General features: G+C 37.6%; 1 protein-coding gene across 12 annotated transcripts in view; it reads left to right on the plus strand.

Moving 5' to 3' along the window:
• Positions 1 to 19,519, plus strand: part of RAPGEF5 (Rap guanine nucleotide exchange factor 5) — a 254,427-nt gene that overhangs the window by 176,007 nt on the left and 58,901 nt on the right. For all 12 annotated transcript variants that reach the window (XR_010120057.1, XR_010120056.1, XR_010120059.1 and 9 more), the window contains one exon: positions 16,248 to 16,326. Coding sequence is in view for 4 of the 12 variants with exons in the window: in XM_063636307.1 (XP_063492377.1) it covers positions 16,248 to 16,326 (79 nt within the window). In the remaining 8 variants the exon portion in view is untranslated. The remainder of the gene's footprint in view (positions 1 to 16,247; positions 16,327 to 19,519) is intronic.

The raw sequence follows: 19,519 nt of genomic DNA on the forward strand, positions 1-19,519 counted from the left end.
CTTTGTAGTTAAGTAAATTTCTAATTTTCTAGAACAACTGGAGGATAAATTATTACAAGTAATAAAATATTCTGCTCTACTGAGAGTTGCCATAAGTATGTACACGAATTGTCAAGTTTCAGAGATCAAATATATAAAATCACAATCTGTTTTCAAATATAATTTTTTTTTTTTTTTTTTTATGATGGAGTCTCACTCTGTTACCCAGGCTGGAGTGCAGTGGCACCATCTCAACTCACTGCAACCTCCCGCTCCTGGGTTCAAGAGATTCTCCTACCTCGGCCTCTCAAGTAGCTGGGACTACGGGTGTGTGCCACCATGCCCAATTTTTGTGTTTTTACTAGAGACAGGGTTTCACTGTATTGGCCAGACTGGTCTTGAGCTCCTGACCTCAGGTGATCCACCCGCCTCGTCCTCCCAAAATGCTGGGATTATAGGCGTGAGCCACTGCTCCCAGCCTCAAATGTAAAATCTAATGGCAAACTATGAGGACCTAATAATAGTCCTTGCTTTTATTGTTATATGGATAAGATATTGGCTTACATCTATATAATCTCTTTGGCATAGGATGAAGGCTGCATTTGAAACATAAATCCTCAATATAACTTGTTTTTTCTCATAAATATAAATTTGAGACAGATAATACCTTGTTTAATATTCTCTCGATATCCTGTCTCCCTAATAGGGTGTACCCTTTAAGGAAGAAGGCTACGTATATTACTTTTCTATTTCTTTGGAAAAATAACTTCTACAGCATCATTTCCCAGTTTGGTTAGTGCTAACTGGGGTTTTATTTCTTTTGAAAGGAAATTTGTTCTAAAACCTTTAAAAATGTGTAAATTGCCATATTTTCTCAGTAAGTTTTGTGTCTATTGGCATATTTAATATTGCGCTTTAGCAGAAACGCATGTGGTTTTGTTAGTGTCTGGCTGTTGTTTCCAGGAACTTGTTTAAATGTGTGATTTAAGTGGGGCATTTCTGGAGCAGCAAATTGAAGGGAACAAGAGATACTGAAATTCATGAAGACAAGATATTGTGTCAGTTGTGGGTTTGACAACCTAGTAATTTTAGCAAAATGCTAGTTTCACTCTAACATCGGCAGCACTAGAAACTGTGTTTAAGACAGTGTCAACGGTTGAAAAACCTCTGTCTCCTTCTTTCTCTTTCTGTGTTTCTCTCTCTCAGAGATCTTGTGTCATCTCCCCAGACGGTTGTTGGATTTAAAGTGAGATAATCAGGTGTCCTTGTCTGAATTTTAAAATGTTTATGACATCTTCCTCAAGTAAAATTTAGCATTCTATCAGAAAATGGGGGAACAAAGTGTTTTTTTGTGTAAGAGTGTGTACTTCAGATAGTCGTATAAAGTGTGAGGAAGGAGTATTAGTGGATGGCAATTTGTTGATTACAATCACTGCATGTTAATCTCTCACAGCATGTTTCAATCAATTATTGCTTCATTGAAAGGGTGTAATGTCATAGAATTGCTCTGACAAGCCCATGTCTAAAAGAGATATTCTTTGTGTGGGAGAATGTTTGCTTTTAACCTACCTATAATTGAGCTTCTCTTCATTTTTCCTATCAGCCTTTTGGCACTATAACCTTCCCCTCCCATTTCCCATTATCCTCATTTTCTGCCTCAGGCTTTCGTACTCTACAATTGAAACCTTTGCTTTCATTCAGTTTGCAGCTTTTTTGCCTTGTACTTAAGGCTGCTACTTGGCTGGCAGTCCTTCCCTTGAATCTCGAAAATAAATATGAAATTAGAGTTGTTAAATACGGGTGACAGAAACGTGGGAAACTAAACAACAACAACCAAAATCCCAGAACATCTTGTCATAATCTAAATAGTGACAGAAAATAATTTTCAGAACAATTCTGTAGCCTTTTCTGCTTCAGATTTGGACTTGGCGTTCTTGTCTGGCATTTAGGATATTTGGTGAATCTTCTAACTTTGAAATATTTTAATCCTTTAAATGAGCTTCATTTAGTGGGAACATGAAAAGTACAATTTAAAATTCTCCGTTGCATACCTGGCTGGATATTGCTACCTACATTCTCAGTCTAAAAACGAATATAGTTTTAGATGAATGGGTATATGCAAGCTTCTGCTATTTTTTTCTTATTATATCCCTTTCAATATTCTTCACCTGTTATGAAGAAGAATTTATGTAGTACTGACAGCAAGTGAGCTTTTTCCCCCTAAGTTTTCTTTGAGTCTTGCTTGATATCACATATTTTGTTTTGTGTAGCAGCTTACAGATTTTAAATCTACTGTCATGTCGTATGTTTTGTTAAGAAAAAAAGAGAGAGCAGAGTGATCTTTTCATCCTAATTTTGGTTCTGATTCTCAGAGTTGGATATATAAAATGTGACCTTTGATGTCTTGGTTCAGTTTGATCTGTATTTGAAGGCATTGCAAGCCATTTTCATTTACTGATGGCTTCTGTAGAACAATTTTAGTTAACCCAAGTTCTGCCAGTGCTGATTGGCATTAGTGTGCATATCTCAGAATTATTATGACAATTTGCACTGTTTGATAGTCTCCCAGGGAGGGTATTTGTTCTTCCAAACAAACCAACAAACAAACATCCAAGGCAATGTGTCTTCGTCAGCACATTCTAGAAATCCACAGTAGTGAGATCAGGATGAATTAACAATACTTAACACTCTTTGAATGTACCTTTCCTACTTTTGGTAATTGAGAAAATTGAGAACCAGATCATATTGCAGATCATGTACTTCAGCTTCTGAAAATTTTCAGTGTATATGTGAGTAGGCACAGCTGCATATAACAGAAAAGCTCTAATGATGATTTAAACATGGTATAAATGTATTTTTCTCTCATGTGAAAATAAGTATGGAGAAATACAGTCTGCAGCCGATAAGGCCACTCTAATGTCAGTCAGTCCTGAGATTCCTTATTTGAACTTGATTTCCTGGGCCCTGATGGACACTAGCATAACTGTCCAGGCAGCAGGATGAAGAAAGTCATGAAGAGCACACTTGTCCATCACACACGGCTTCTGCTTTTACCTTATGGACCAAAACTTAGTCTTGTGGCCACATCTAGCTGCAAGTGAAGCTGGCAAATATATTGTATATTGTTTTGTTCTGACTTTAAAATATCAGAGGAGTAACATGCCCAGGAAAAAAAAATCAAAGTTTGATTCCCAAAAAAGGGGCAAATGGCATGTAATTTTGTAAATAGAAGCTTATGTTAAGTTTGTTTTGATACTGTAGACCCAATGCCATAATTATATATTTGTTTCTTCAAAGAAATATGGACATACTATGATTTAACGCATTGTATAATTGTCACCAGAAAGGGGTCCTGATTCAGACCCCAAGAGAGGGTCTTTGTATCTCACGCAAGAAGTAATTCAAGGCGAATCCATAAAGTAAAGTGAAAGCAAGTTTATTAGAGAAGTAGAGAAACAAAAGAATGGCTACTCCATAGGCAGAGCAGCAGCTTGAGCTGCTAGACTAAGGATACTTAATAGTTATTTCTTGATTATATGATAAACAAGGGGTGGGTTATTCATGAGTTTTTTCTGAGACTCAAGGTTCCTCCCCTTTGTAGAACATATGTGGTAACTTCCTGATTGTTGCCATGGCACTTGTAAATTGTCATAGTGCTGGTGGGAGTGTCTTTTAGCATGCGATTGTATTACAGTTAGCATACGATGAGCAGTGAGAACAACTAGAGGTCACTTTTGTCACTATGTTGGTTTTGGCTGGCTTCTTTACCACATGTTGTTTAATCAGCAAGATCTTTGTGACCTGTAACTTGTGCAGACCTACTATCTCACCCTGTCGTTTAGGATGCCTTAACCTTCTGGGAATGGAGCCCAGTAGGTATCAGCCTTATTTTACCCAGCCCCTATTCAAGATGGAGTCACTCTGGCTCAAATGCCTCTGATATAGTCATTTTTTTAAAAAGCCTGTGAAGTGGTTTGGATTATCTCTTATATCCTCCTCAACAAGTGAATATTTAGAATAATCTTATATATGCTTAGCATGCAAGGTTTAGTTAGCTATAAGTACTTTTCTCATGTCTGATTTGAGCTGTTGATTTCATGTTTGAGAATTATACATCGTTCACTCTAAATTCTTGTCTTTGTTAGAAACGTTTTTCATATAAGAAATTAAACATGAACTAGGAAATATTCCATATATTATGGCTTGGAAGAAGTATTATTTAAACAATGGCACAAATTAAATTTGTGCTTATAAGAGTAGATTTTAGTATCTAATTGTATATAATAGTCTATTATTGTGACATAATAAGAAATACATACTTGGTCTCTGCCACTGGGCTGGAGCTCTTAAAACCATGGAATTTCGTGAGTGATAGAAGTGATAGGAGCATCTTTTGTTTTAGTATTTGGTTTTAATCACTTATTCTTAACACAAGAGTTTCTAAGACCTTTGGAATCTCTAGAGTGATAGGAGAATTTTTTTGTATGCTAATATGATGACTGGTGACTGGGGTCCCTAGATAGCTTCAGGATGGGAGCTGGTTGCCAGAAAGACAAGGCATGACTAGAGGGATAGAACTTTCGGTCCCAACCCTCAACCTCTGGGGAGAGGAGAGAGATGGAGATGGACTTAATCACCAGTGGTCCATGATTCAATCAATCATGCCTACCTAATGAAGTTTCTGTAAAAACTCTAAACAATGAAATTCAGAGAGCTTCCAGGTCGGTGAACACATCCATGTGCCATGAAGATAGTGAACCCAAACCCCACGGAAACAGAAGCTTCTGTGCTCAGGACCTTTTTAGACCTCATGCTGTGTAACTACTCACCTGACTGTTCATCTTCATCTCCTTTATAATAAAACAGTAAGTGTAAGTAAATGTTTCCCTGAGTTTAGTGAGCCCTTAACAGGTACTTGTCAGACCACAGAGGGTGATTGTGAGAACCCTGATATACAGCCCACTGGTCAGAAGTACAGGTGACAGCCTGAGACTTGTGATTGGCATCTGAAGTGGGATGCAGTCTTGTGGGATTGAGCCCCTAGTCTGTGAGGTCTGTGCTATCTCCAGGTAGCGTCAGAATTGAATTATAGGAAACTCAGTTGATGTGTTGAGAGTAAAAAAATGGTTTTTTTCAGTATAATCTTTCATATAGAGAATTTATCTAGAAAGGAGGGAAGAATTTTATGATTTGGCCTTTTGTAAACAATTTTTTTAGTTTTTGCCTTTACATTTTGATTTTAAAAAATATAAAATATAAATATGTATAATTGGCCAATCTTAAAAGCATTAGGAATTTGTGGACCATTTCAATCCTTCCATGTGACTGTCAGTTCTACCTTTTGAAAAGCAAATTGGCTGATCTCGTATCTATTTGCGATGGCCAGGTGTCCACTGGAAAATAAAAAACAAAATAAAATTTGAGTAGGAATAAAGGAACTCCAGCATCCTGGCACTTAGCAAACAACTTTATAGGGGCATCTTTGGTGATTTAAGACCAGTAAAAGACCACCTTCTTGTGTCTATGACTCTACTCCCACTTCCAAACCTGGAGATTCTGTTACTTTCCTGCATTTTCTTTTCCCGTAAACCGGATGGGTTATTTGGGTCCACACTCTCGGGAGAGCATAGTGTCATGAAAGAACCAGGGCTGGAACTTAGGCCCTTCAGACATCATCTTGCTGAGGAGCCCTGGGTGGTTATTCACTTTATTCATCTCAGCCTCAGTGCTGTCACTTCAAAAAAGATAATGTGCAACCTACCTTCTGGGGTGGATATGAGGGGCGCAGGTCATGTAGGTAAAGCCCTTAGTGTTAACAGGTGTGGAATGTTGGGTGGTGATTCGGTGATTATCATTAGCACTGGCACACAGTTTGTGGTCACTAAAGAGTGGCTGTTGTGAGTATATTAAATAGCGAGGCCGCTATCATTTTCCTCCCTTACTTTTTCTCCTTGCCCATTGAAGCCACTCTGGCTTCCTGGTGCATGGCCAGATGGATATGGTTCAAAACAAATTTGGGGCTCCCTAGAAAATAAAGACAAAATAAAATTTGAGTAGGAATAAAGGAACTTCAGCATCCTGGCACTTCCATGGAAAACAACTTGATAGGAACATCTTAGGTGACTCAAGGCCAATGACATGTGCTGGGTAGGGGTTGGGGTGTGAAGGACTACCCAGACATTCACAGGAGTGTGATATTCATCAGCTGGGGTGTGGAGGATGCCTTATGTGGTCATTTAATTATCTTACCAATCAGATTCCCAGGCTCTGTGAACAACTTTCCATTCTCCATGGCGGAGGGCACAGTGGTCATCCCTTAGTCACAGAAGTTCAGTAAATGGTTGCTGACCAAACCTTTCTCTGTGACCCAAAAACATGAGTCTTCCTTTCACCTGTGTGAGAAAGAAAGCAGCTGTGTATTATTGAAAAGAACACTAATAACAGCTCTGGAACCAGAACACAGAGGCATGTCTGCTGTCAGCCGCTGGTTGATATGTTTGTCCTAGCAGTATTTTTAAATACAGGCAATACATTAAAGTAAATTTTCTTGTGTTGAAAATTGTCGGTAAATGTAAGATCCTGTGCCAGATTATTTCGAAAGAGCCTCAATTGGCCAGGCACAGTGGTTCACGCCTATAATCCCAGCACTTTGGGAGGCCGAGGTGGGTGGATCATTTGAGGTCAGGAGTTTGAGACCAGCCTGACCAACATGGTAAAACCCCACCTCTGCTAAAAATAGAAAAAAATTAGCCAGGCATGGTGGTGGGCTCCTGTAGTCCCAGCTATTCAGGAGGCTGAGACAGGAGAATTGCCTGAACCCAATAAGTGGAAGCTGCAGTGAGCAGAGATCGTACCTCTGCACTCCATCCAGCCTGGGCGACAGAGCAAGACTCTATCTCAAAAGTAAACGAACAAACAAACAAAAAGCCTTAATTGTGCTTACTTATGTTTAGTTTAAATTAGTTTTATAGAATATCTTCTTATCTTTAATATAATGTAGCTATCCTGCCAATCCTTAGTCTTAACAGAGGCAGTTGACTATTCATTGCTAAACTTGGAAGAAAATAAGTCTGTCTAGAATTCCTAGAATTTCTGTTCAGCTGATATGGTTTGGTTGTGTCCCCACCCAAATCTCATCTTGAATTGTAGCTCCTATAATTCCTGCATGTCATGGGAGGGACCTGGTAGGAGGGAATTGAATCATGGGGCAAGTCTTTCCCCTGCAGTTCTCGTGATAGTGAATAAGTGTCATGAGATCTGATGGTTTTATAAAGGGGAGTTCCCCTGCACACGCTCTTTTGCCTGCCACCATGTAAGACATGCCTTTGCTCTTCTTTCGCCCCCCACTGTGATTGTGAGGCCTCCCGAGCCATGTGGAACTGTGAGTCCTTTAAACGTCTTTCCTTTATAGATTACCCAGTCTGTAGTACGTCTTTATTAGCAGCATGAGAACGTACTAATACATAAAAAAAAAGTAAATAAAATGTTATTTTTCTGAAATTTAATTCTAATATTAACATTCGGAATGATGTTGTATTTCAGGTTTTGAAAAAAGTTGATAATACAGAACCTTTTGGTGCTTGAGAGGTAAAAATATTACACGTGTCCTAAGTTGATTCAGTTGTTAGAATGACTATTAATTTGCTTTTAATAACCATATTTCAGGCTTCTAATTTAGGATATTATGTTTAAATTAATTTTCTTTGTTTCCTGAAAGTTAAGAATGTTTAATGGACAAACACTGAGGAACACAGCTTGTATGTTTAGAACACGTGTGTGATGTTAATCAGACAACCATGCAGCAACTCCGAGAGGTCTGAGTTGGACGGAGTGAATCTTAGAGCCGGATATTAATTTTTCTTGGTAGATGCTGGCAGATTGGTGCTGAAGGCTTCATGCCCATGACAATTCCCACATTCTAATCTATACAGTTAAATAAAATGATAATTGTATTGATTATTGAGAAATTTTTCATCCCAGCTCCTTGTGAGAGCAACTGCTCTTTATAAACAATGAGCTCTACAACTTTAAGAGGAGTCTTTGGGGAAAAAAAGAAAAAACAGTGTGATACATGGTGTGAGCACTGATTATCAGAATATCCTTCGTTCCTTTTAACTAGAGTATGCCCCCACCATTCACCAAGGGGCATCTCTCTAAGGTCATCAAACCAGGGACTGTCCACATAACAAATCCAGTGCTCTTTGAGTCCTGAGCCCGATAAAGCCTCTTCAAGCAGCATTTAACACTCTCATTTCCAATCCTTTTTTTTTCTTATTGGTTGTTACATCTGTCTCCCGTTTGTTTGTTTACAGAAAGGAGGCTATTGACTGTACATTCGTTTCTCTTTATTCTGTTTCTCTCCTCCTTCCCTTTCCCCTTCCTTAATTCATCTTTCCCTTACCATCGCCCAAACGTGAATATCCCACTCCCTTAGACTGCTGCTTATTTTTCTGAGAAATCGTGTTGGCCATAGCCATCCTCTTTAGGTACTGGTTCCCACAGTCATAACTGTAACCCTCTTTGGCAAGCTATATTTTTTCCTAATAGCTTTCCTTAGCGTAACCTGGGGAACCCAAGCTCAGCAAGTTTAAAGGCAAACTTACCTCCCTCCCCTTATCCTTCCCTTATCCAGTCTGACTTCCCTGATGAAGCAAGCTTAACTCATATCTCTCTTGCCACTTCTGGTCTTGAAAACCTCCCTTCACTTCCCTTTTCCTGTGGAATAAGCCCCAGGCTCCTTAGTTTAGCATTCAAAGATCCTTCAGGAATTGCCTCCAACCTATTTCTCTAGCTTTACTTTTCAATTATACTATGTGATCTCTTCTATTACTACTACACAACTGTGCTGTAGACCAAGACTTACCAACTTGCATGTCCACAGGCAGTAAAAGTGAGTGAGTGAAGACTGCCAGAGCAGAAGGGTGATGAACTGGAGAGTGCCTCCTGCATAAAGTAGGCAAGTTGGCTCTAAACATGGTTGCTATAGGAGATGTGGCCCTGGTGTTGCCAGATCTTCTGACTTTTAAATTTTGTCAACTCACAGAAAGCATCGCTAGGGACTAAACAAGACCTGCAAGTCACAAGACTACAGCTTTGTGACTCAGCCACAGACCCACTGACATCCGTTGCTTTGCTCACATTTGCTTCTCCTTTTCCTCCTCCAATTCTTGGAAATTCATAGTTCTCAAGTTTTTGCTGGCGGATTGGTAGCACTTGGAGAATTGGGACAAGGTTGAAATAATTTTATTTTATAAAAATAAATAATAGGTAGTATTTATCTAGAGTGCCTAGGGTATATCAGGCTCTCTGCCAGTTGCTGTCTTATTTAATCTTCACTATAACTCTGCTAGATATAGATATGATAGCCACTTTACAGGTGACTTAACTAAGGCCTGGAGAGATTAAGGACTATGTGTTAGGCTACCCCGTTAAACTTCCAGCTCTCTGTTTCCATAGTATTCTTTATACTGTTTTCTGAGCTTCCCAGCATACTTGGCAGACACATGCATATGCCATGAATGGGCTGCAATTGTACCTAGACACTGAGAGCAGCTGATTGGGGATGTAACAACAGGAGCTATGAGGCCACTCACCGCTGTTAGTCCCAGGGTGACCTGCACCCTTTCTCTGAGTGCTGCAGCCTGGAGAAGTTAGACAAGCCCCCTGTTTATTCCTCTATGCTCCTCCTAGTAACATTTTTAAAAGGCAGTGTATAGAATTAAGCATAGCTAAGAACGGAATACCTGTTGTATTCAAATCATTCCTTCTTGAAGAAGGAATGATAGGATTCTAAAACTGAATTTTACAAGTTAAAATAAAAACAGATTTGATTATTTGAAGAGTGTCCCCAAGCCCTGTCTGTAGTAAGTTCCTGTCATTTAAAGGGGTGACTTTTAAGATTTGATATGTAAACAGCATTAAATAAGCAAGCACTTTTTTTCTGCCACAAATACCTAAAAATAAAGCTAGATCTCAAGATTTGGTTATGTTAGAATGGCTAAAGAAAACGCTATGGTGAGCCTGTAAGAATTGGCAGGAATTAAGTGAATTTAAGAGCTGTAGTAAAAGCTGCATTTGAGGTCATTAATATCACTTTCAGAAATGTAAGATACACAGGGAAAGAAGCATTGCTTTTAATGGCATAGCACTTTAATCTATTATTCCAATCTGAACATGAAAAAAAGTTTTATTTGTGCTTAATCAAATTACATGGTACATTTTGGCACTGCTTCTCAAAAGATAATGGCAAGTTGTAACATTCCAGGACCAGAAATGGGTCCTTTCATGTTCAAAGCTTTTCTTGGCTTCTTGAAATAAAGGTCAAGTAGAATATATTTTAGAGTGCCTTAAATTCCATTACGTCTGAAGTAGAAATACAGGTGAAACAAAACTGCTAATAGTACTTCAGGGAATATGAGTTAATACAGAAATGTTGAATATTCACATTACCATACTTGGATTAAATGGCTACTATAGGCAGTTGCCTGTCAAAATTCTTTTAATTTGCTTTCTTGGTAATTCACTTTAACAGATGGGTGGTTTCATTATCGCAGTGCATTTTGCTTATGAGTGTTGAAAAAATAACAAAGGTAGATTTATGTAATTTTTCCTACATAATGCTATACTTCTAGTGATTTTTAGATTTCAGGGTTTTGTTTTTGTTTTTTGTTTTTATGTTACAAAGAAAGCATTAAGCTTAGACCTTTTGGCAATGTTTGGATCCGTTTTTAAAATTTGATTACATTTATATGTAACAGAACTCCATGAAAATGGTCTGTACCAAACCTCTTACTATTCCACCTTGACACAACTCTAGCATGCTCTAGGGATACTTGTGTTTTGCAGAAATAAAATGGGAATTTTTAGAGCTTCATATACTTAAAATGAGACAGAGAAAAATGTTTTAATTGGTACATACAAGAGAAATACATTCAAATAAAATTAAATAAAAATAGATAATTGTTTTTATATGACCTAAAAATTAAAATAGGCTGGGCACAGTGGCTCATGCCTGCAATCCCAGAACTTTGGGAGCCCGAGGCAGGTAGATCACCTGAGGTCAGGAGTTCGAGACCAACCTGGCCAACGTGGTAAAACCCCAGTATCTACTAAAAATACAAAAATTAGCTGGGCGTGGTGGTGTGTGCCTGTAATCCCAGTTGCTCCAGAGGCTGAGGCAGGAGAATAGCTTGAACCCAGGAGGTGGAGATTCCAGTGAGCTGAAATCATGTCACTGTACTCCTCCAGCCTGGGTGCCAGAGTGAGACTCCATCTCAAAAAAAAAACCCAAAAATTAAAATAGTAGCAGATGATAGAGAAAAGTGCTATATGACATCAGTATAGCTAATTACATGCATGGATTTCAGAACCATTTCTATATATATTTTATTTCAAGTTTTATAATAGTTAAAACTATAGAAGTATTTACCTTCCAATTTCAATGATTATCAAGATGTTACTTTTTTACTTGCAAGGATGTTTCTGGTATTCAAAAAGCCACTACAAAAGTATTATTTTATTTTGGAGTGGGGAGGATTGTCCCAAAAATTTAGTGATAAGCCAATAATTTAGGATTAGATTTAGTAATTTACTTAGTGCATAGAATATCAAAGAAAATGGCCGGCACCGTGGCTCACGCCTGTAATCCCAGCACTTTGGGAGACTGAGGTGGGCAGATCACCTGAGGTCAGAAGTTTGAGACCAGCCTGGCCAACATAGTGAAACCCCCATCTCTACTAAAAATACAAAAATTAGCTGGGAGTGGTAGCGCACACCTGTAGTCCCAACTACTCAGGAGGCTGAGGCCAGAGAATCACTTGAACCTGCAAGGTGGAGGATGCAGTGAGCTGAGATCATGCCACTGCACTCCAGCCTAGGCAACAAGAGCAAAACTGCATCTCAAAAAAAAAAAGAAAGGATATCAAAGAAAAAGTTTTTGTATATTAATATATGCATATTAATATGCCTAGGTATTCACAAAGTTAGAAATCAAAATGAATACTTTTCTTATTCAGAATGTTTATATATATGGCAACTATGAATTTGTTTAAATGAAAGATACTTTTATGTATACAAACACGCTTTTCTGCCTGTTGTCTTAAATTATTATTAAGTACTATGTAGTGTAATAGATAATTATAGTGTTTTAATTTGGATGCCAGTGGATTTGCTAGTCTTTCTAAATGGCTATTGTCGGCTAATAGTCTTCAGGGGATCATTCATATAACCATCATGGTTCTAAAAATATCTCTAAATACCAATGGGACAGCCTCTTTTTTGGAAGCATGGCTGTTATAAATTGCACTTTTATTTGAAGTGCATCATTTTGATTATAGTATTTTCATTCATACCACTCAATTACTTTCAGAATCTGTACAGCAGAAAAAAAAAAAAAAAACATGAATGCTGGAAAAGAATAAAGGAAAGCTCTTTGTATAGAAAAATTTAGAACAATATAGTAATTAAATAGATATTTGAGTTAGGAGTATTGGGAATCTGTTCTATTCATTAGAATTTTTAACTATTTTCTTTATTAGGACTTCAACTGGAGCTGTTTTTATATAGCCTCATTGTTTTTATTTTAATTAATATTTCTATGACAGATAATTAGGTAAATACTGTTGAATTTTAAATATGATATTAGCTTAGGAGAAAATAAGCATTTCTGGGTCAAAGCCCTTAACAAAATATTGTCATATGTGAGCTGATTAATTGAATTGAATGCCAAATGGGTTTGCCACCATCCAACCAGACTCTGGTAGTCAGTTCATTATCTAAGGTTGTTCCGGAATGGAATGACTGGTTATGTCAAAGTTAATGGTTTAATGGTGCTCTTTTTAATCTCAGCTACTAATGAAGTAAATCTTGATTAGAGAATAGTTCTAACCTCATTAAATGCAGCTAAGTGTAAGAACACCCCAAAGAGTCTGAACCTCTGTGTCACATCCAGCATTTTAAATGCCAACTCCCTCTCAATGCTGTCACCCAGTGGTTTCTGCACACTGGCGGCTCCTATCTACGAGAGCCACTGAAAACCCTAAACTAGATTCAAAGCTACTCTGTTGGCCAGGCTCAGTGGCTCACGCCTGTAATCCCAGCACTTTGGGAGGCCAAGGCCAGCGGATCACCTGAGGCCAGGAGTTTGAGACCAGCCCAGCCAATATGGTGAAACCCCATCTCTACTCAAACTACAAAAATTAGCTGGACATGGTGGTGCATGCCAGTAGTCCCAGCTACTTGGGAGGCTGAGGCACAAGAATCACTTGAACCTGGGAGGTGAAGTTTGCACTCCAGCCTGGGTGACAGTGTCAAAAAAAAAAAAACAAAAACTACTCTGTTGTCCTTGCTGCTTGTGTCTAACATTGAGTGCAAAAAAGAATCAGCTTAATTTTTTTTTTTTTTTTTTTGAGACAGAGTCTCTGTGTCGCCCACGCTAAAGTGCAGTGGCATAATCTTGGCTCACTTGCAACCTCTGCCACCTGGGTTCAAGCCGTCCTCCTACCTCAGCCTCTTGAGTATCTGGGAAGATTCAGCTTTTTTTTTTTTTTTTGACACAGCATCTTGCTCTGTTGCACAGGCTAGAGGGCAGTGACATGATCTTGGCTCACTGCAACTTCCACTGCCTGAGTTCAAGCCATCCTCCCACCTCAGCCTCCTGAGTAGCTGGGATTATAGGCATGCGCCACCACACTCAGCTTTTTTTTTTTTTTTTTTTTTTTTTAACAGTAGAGATGGGGTTTTGCAATATTGGCCGGGCTGGTCTCTAGCTCCTGGCCTCAAGCAATCTACTCCCCTCGGCCTCTCAAAGTGCTGGGATTACAGGCGTCAGCCACCACACCTGGCCAGATTCAGCTTAATTTCTAATCAGACCCGAAAGGTTGAGGATTTCCATCAATCACATTTAACACAGAGAAATGTTGTAATTTGTAAACATTACTCTTCAACGGAATCCCAGAGGGATAGTTTTCAAATTGTATTTCCAAAATATCCTTGGTTTCCAGCTAATATGCAAGTGATTGATTTTAATTGAAACTATTTTTAAAAACTGTAATGAAAGGCACACATTATATATTCCAAATTTCTCATTAGGATTACCAGTGATTAACTTGAGCTGCCAGGTTAACTTGTTTGGAGACAAGTAAAGTAAACCTTCCCGTGCCTTGTTCATATATTTGAAACTTCCATAAACAGAGACTCTAGTAGGGGGCCCGTGGCTCTTCTGCATACACAGGCTGTGCATGTCCATTCATGTGACATTGTCGGATCAGGCACGCCACCACAGCTTTTTTGTGCTAGGTCTAATTTATGCCCAGCAAGGCCCAGGTATATCTGTTTAGGAATTTGCTTTTGCCATAGAGTAATAGTAAGTTAGACTAGTGATTGCTAACATATTGCAGTGTGATACAACAATGTAAGTTTAGACTTTTAAAAACATGTTTTAAATCAAATGAGAAAATTTGTCGAATTTATTATTTTGACAGGGAATACTATGAACTTATAAATAAAATATCTTTCAGATAAATTCTGTTAATACTCTTCATTAACACCCTTGGTTCATTTTAATTACAGGCATCTTGCAATTAAAAAGCAAACTTTTGAAAAAACTACCATTTGCAACCACTTACCTATGTGGATTAGGATTTCCTTGATATTCTGCAACCAAGCAGAAATAAGTTATGCCCTGCAGCTAATATAGAACTGTAGATGTCATCCACAACCTCGTATATCAGAGTTTTGTGTTCTTAAATATAACCTTGTTTTTCTGATTAACTTTTAAAGTAAATATTACTGGTTATTCCTAAAAATTCTGGAGATTTTCTTTCATCCAGTCTTCAATGTAGAGCTATAGGGCTCTATACTGGGCAATTATTTTTACTTACACATCGTCATTATAAGGTGTAGATCTTGGAGAGCATAAGCACTATTGAGTGTATGTCTTGGTCAGCTCAAGCTGCTATAACAAAATACCATAGCCTGGGAAGCTTAAACAACAGACATTTATTTCTCACAGCCTGGAGGCTGGGGAGTCCAAGATCAAGGTGCTGGCAGATTCAGTGTCTGGTGAGGACCTGCTTCCTGGTTCGTAGACCACAGTCTCCTCCATCCTTGTGTGGTAGAGAGAGGAAAGGAGCTTTCTCAGGACTCTTCGAAAGATAGCAATGCCATTCATGAGGGCTCCACCCTCATGGCCTTATCCAATCCTAATTACCTCTCAAATACCCCCTCCTAATACATCATACTAGGGGTAAGGTTTCAACATATAAAGGGGTGGGGGTGGGGGTGTTGCAGAGGACATAAGCATTCAGTCCATAACAACAGTACACAAGCTAATTACTCAAATAATTTATTACTGTTTTATATAACTAAAAATGTGATGTCTGGAATGTAAAAGATGAAAATTAAATCATATTGTAAAATGAATTTTAAGTTAAGGAGACTAGATAAAGACTACTGTGGCAAAATCACCACTTTACATTCTGCATATAATCTTTTGTACCATATTGGAAATTATATTGAAGGTCAGAGTTTGCCTCTTTAGCAATTCCATATTGTATACAAACTGAACTCTTCCAAGAACACTCAAAGCACAAAGATGATAACAACGTAACCTGGTTTGGTTGGTAGAAAAAAGAAATTAGGAAGAAGTATGTTGTGATACATTGTACCTGCTCTCTAATTTTAACTGGACTCAGTTCTGTCTCTCTTCAAGACTAAGAAAATCACTCCTCACTTTCCCAACTTCTTAAAGATGCGTTTAAGAGATAAAGGTGAATGGCTTTGGAACCTGATATGTGTCTTCTGGGTTTTATTATTCATTGTTCTTGCCCTAGACTTAAGTAAATGGCTTTGGAAAAAACCTTAATTTATTAACACATGAGGGCTTTATTCCCTGTAGGACTTGAATGTATACCTCAGAAGTCTTGTAAAATTTATTTTTTAAAGCACATTATTTATGCATTTGTTTTCTGTATCATCTTTACCCACAAATATAAATGAGGTTTCAGGAAAACAAGATGATAACAAAATTGTATGTTTGGAGAGCTCTGCAACAAAAATATCTTATTGCTTGAGGCATTTGATATAAGGAGTTTTTCATATCTTAATTTTAATAAATAATGTCTTTCCTGGCTAAAATTCTCCTATTCTAATCCCTCCCACAGCTATCAATATCATATTTCTGCCATGCACATGGTTCTGGGGCCCAGATAAGCAGCTGCTCTTCTTATCCACCTCTTTGCTTACCTTGTATTTTTTTTTTTTCTTTGCAGAGACTCTCCTGGATGACTTCCTTCTCACGTACACTGTCTTCATGACAACTGATGACTTGTGCCAGGCTCTGTTAAGGCAATATCCTTCATTATCTTCAGGCTGCTGTGTCTGCTTCCTCTCAGACAGATGTCCCACATTAGGAATTAACTGCCTTCCTTAATTTATTCAACTCCATAGTAGAGTGTGGATATGTTAAATATTAATGTAATGATATCCAAGGTAGAAGATAAAATGAGACAGACAGGGGAAACTGGAAATGTGAACAGCTGTTTTCACATTCTACGTTGTGGCTATATTATACTGTTTATGTTACGTTTGCTTCACATCTGTGCCTCATGATTGCTTAGAAATCTGGAGGCAAAATTGGCCTGCTGGGTAAACCCCAGAGTCAAGAGATTGTGTGGAATGGCAAGATCATGGAATAAATGGACTTAAAGGAGAATCAGTTAGTTCAATGTCAGACCACTTGTGAAGGAAAATGCACATATGTGATATCATGTTCCTGGCAAGTGTCTCAGGGGAGACAGGCCATTCCCCCACATGGGAGGTCGAACCTAACCCCTGGAATCAACCGTCATCTTTTCACAGCTTTGTCACTGCATACTCTCTTAGAATGATGGATGTGATTAGGTTAATGACCAGTTAAGGAAGCCTTATAATTTTATTCACTAACTACAAGAGATGCAACACAGGATCATTGAAAGGCCACGAAACAAAGCCATGTAAACTTACTGAAAGTCTCCAAATGGTCTTCTTGCTTCACAGTATTTAATGTATTCAGACACATTTTAGTGTTTAAATAGGCTGTTGCTGTACTGTTTTTATTAAATGAAGCTGAAGATTCTACTCTAAATCACATGAAAATTTTAAGGAAAATGGATTGCTTTTGTATATACTAAAGTTCTATTAAGACCTAATGATGGCTGGGTGTGGTGGCTCACACCTGTAATTCCAGCACTTTGGGAGGCCAAGGTGGGAGGATTGCTTGGGTCCAGGAGTTCAAGAGCAGCTTGGGCAACATAGTGAGACTCCATCTCTAAAATATATATATATATATATGATATATATATTTGGTATATGGATAGATAGATAATTGGTATATATATATATATATATATATATATATACAGGTATACCAAAACTAGCTGGCACATGATGGCATGTGCCTATGGTCCCAGCTACATGGGATGCTGAGGGAGGAGGATTTCTTAAGCCCAGGAGGTTGAAGCTGCAGTGAGCCGAGACTGCACCACTGCTCACCAGTTTAGATGACAGAGGGAGACTGCCTTCAAAAACAAGCAAAAGACCTAATGATAATGCTTAATATCCTTTCTCTGTTAAATAATTTTTACATGTCTCCCAACTTTACAGCATTTTTCCACCTAAAAGAATACTGTAAAACTTCATAAAGGGCATAAAGTAACATCTCTCTTAAAAAAATATATAACTGGAAATGATGATTACTTTTAGTGCTTTACTATATCCTATGACCAAACAAAGCTATAGTAGATATTTTGCCACTTTTTAGAAGCAGTTCATAAAATTGATCTTGAAATGTTATTTAGTTTTGAATTTGGTAAGTTTCAATAATATGTGCAGATTTCCTTCACAGCTTTCAAGTGGAGTGTTAAGACATTTAGCAATAACGATAAGATTTTGAACATCTTTCTTCAAGTGTTTTGGAAAAATATCTGTGGGCTAATTTCATTTACATTTTAATGCTAACATATTTCTAAAACAATTGCCACCCATTAAGTAATATAAAATGTACTTATAACAAATGAGATACCTTTAAACTACATTCTTTAACTATGATCCTAATATTATTTGTGATTATCATTTAATAATTTAATGTCCTATAGGATGTCCCTAAACAATCTCTAGAACTTAACTTGGATATATATATGTTTTGAGTCTTTTGACTAAGACATTATATACAAAAATTTAGTTCAGATTTTTATGAGCCTTTTTACCAATAATCAAAACTCATGAACTCTAAAACATTTTAAGCCAGAAGTCTTTCTTTATGATTGTTTCTGTGTATTTGCATTCTGCCTTTTATGAAATAATACCACAAACACAAAGGGAATCTATATTTAACGTGAGATATTTTTATGCACATCTTAGTGAAGATGTGTTACATATTCCACTACAACCAACTTCTTAAAAGTGGTCTAAATTATTTCTGTTTTTTTCCAGTGGTTTTAAAACATTATTTATAGATTAAAGCTATTTGTGCTGGTTTTAGATATTTTAGATAAGTATTTTATTGTAATAGTATTTAATAGCATCATGAAGAGCATTAAATTCATAGCTCTGGGCCAGCTAATATTCTGTGCATTACATAGAAGTTATAACTCTCACCACATGCCTTCCCACTATTTCCATCAGCAGCTAAATTTATAAATCAGTGTAATCTAGCATAGACAAAATGTAAAAGAATGTCTGTATCCTAATATTGGAAATCAGATTAATACAAATGCAAATTTAACCGATAAATATATTTTAAATATATATCTTGAAGGGAGGAAAACAAGGTAAAGCCAATAACTGTGAATGGAGAATGGTTGAAGTGTTGCTTCTTGAAATTGTTTTATTCTGCTGGTCCATAATTATAGAACATATATATGCAGCTTGACTACAAAGTTCATATCTTCATTTACATATGATGACCTAAAAAATTGCATTTCTTAATTTTCTTGATTTCTTTTTTTTGTATTAGTGAAGGTATTATATTCACAGGAAAAGAAGAGAAGAACATTTGTTTAAGGGGAAATAATGTAAGATAAATCTTTGAGACGGTCTTGCTCTGTTGCCTAGGCTGGAGTAGAGTGGCTCGATCATGGCTCACTGCAGCCTCAATCTCACAGGCTCAAGTGACCCTCCTGTCTCTGCCTCCCAACTAGCTGGCTCTACAGATGTGCATCACCATACCCAGTTAATTTTTTTCTTTGTAGAGATGAGGTCTCACTTTCTTTCCTGGGCTGGCCTTAAACTCCTTGGCTCAAGCAATCCCCCTGCCTTAGCCTCCCAAAGTGCTGGGATTATAGGCATCAGCCACCATGGTTGGCCTAGATAAGTCGTTATTATATTTTGCCTTTCAAGAGAAAAACTGAAAGAAATAGAAACAGATTTTTTGTATGTTTGCCTGAGTTTATTTCACAGGTGGAAATCTAAGATGGTCTCAATGTATTTTTCCAGGATGAGGAGACATTGACTAAATTATATTTTAAAATATCAGCAAAGCCTGAAATAAAGTTTATTCCAATGT

Source organism: Symphalangus syndactylus, chromosome 3 (genome assembly GCF_028878055.3).
Source record: "Symphalangus syndactylus isolate Jambi chromosome 3, NHGRI_mSymSyn1-v2.1_pri, whole genome shotgun sequence".
In the NCBI taxonomy this organism is placed as follows: Eukaryota; Metazoa; Chordata; class Mammalia; order Primates; family Hylobatidae; genus Symphalangus; species Symphalangus syndactylus.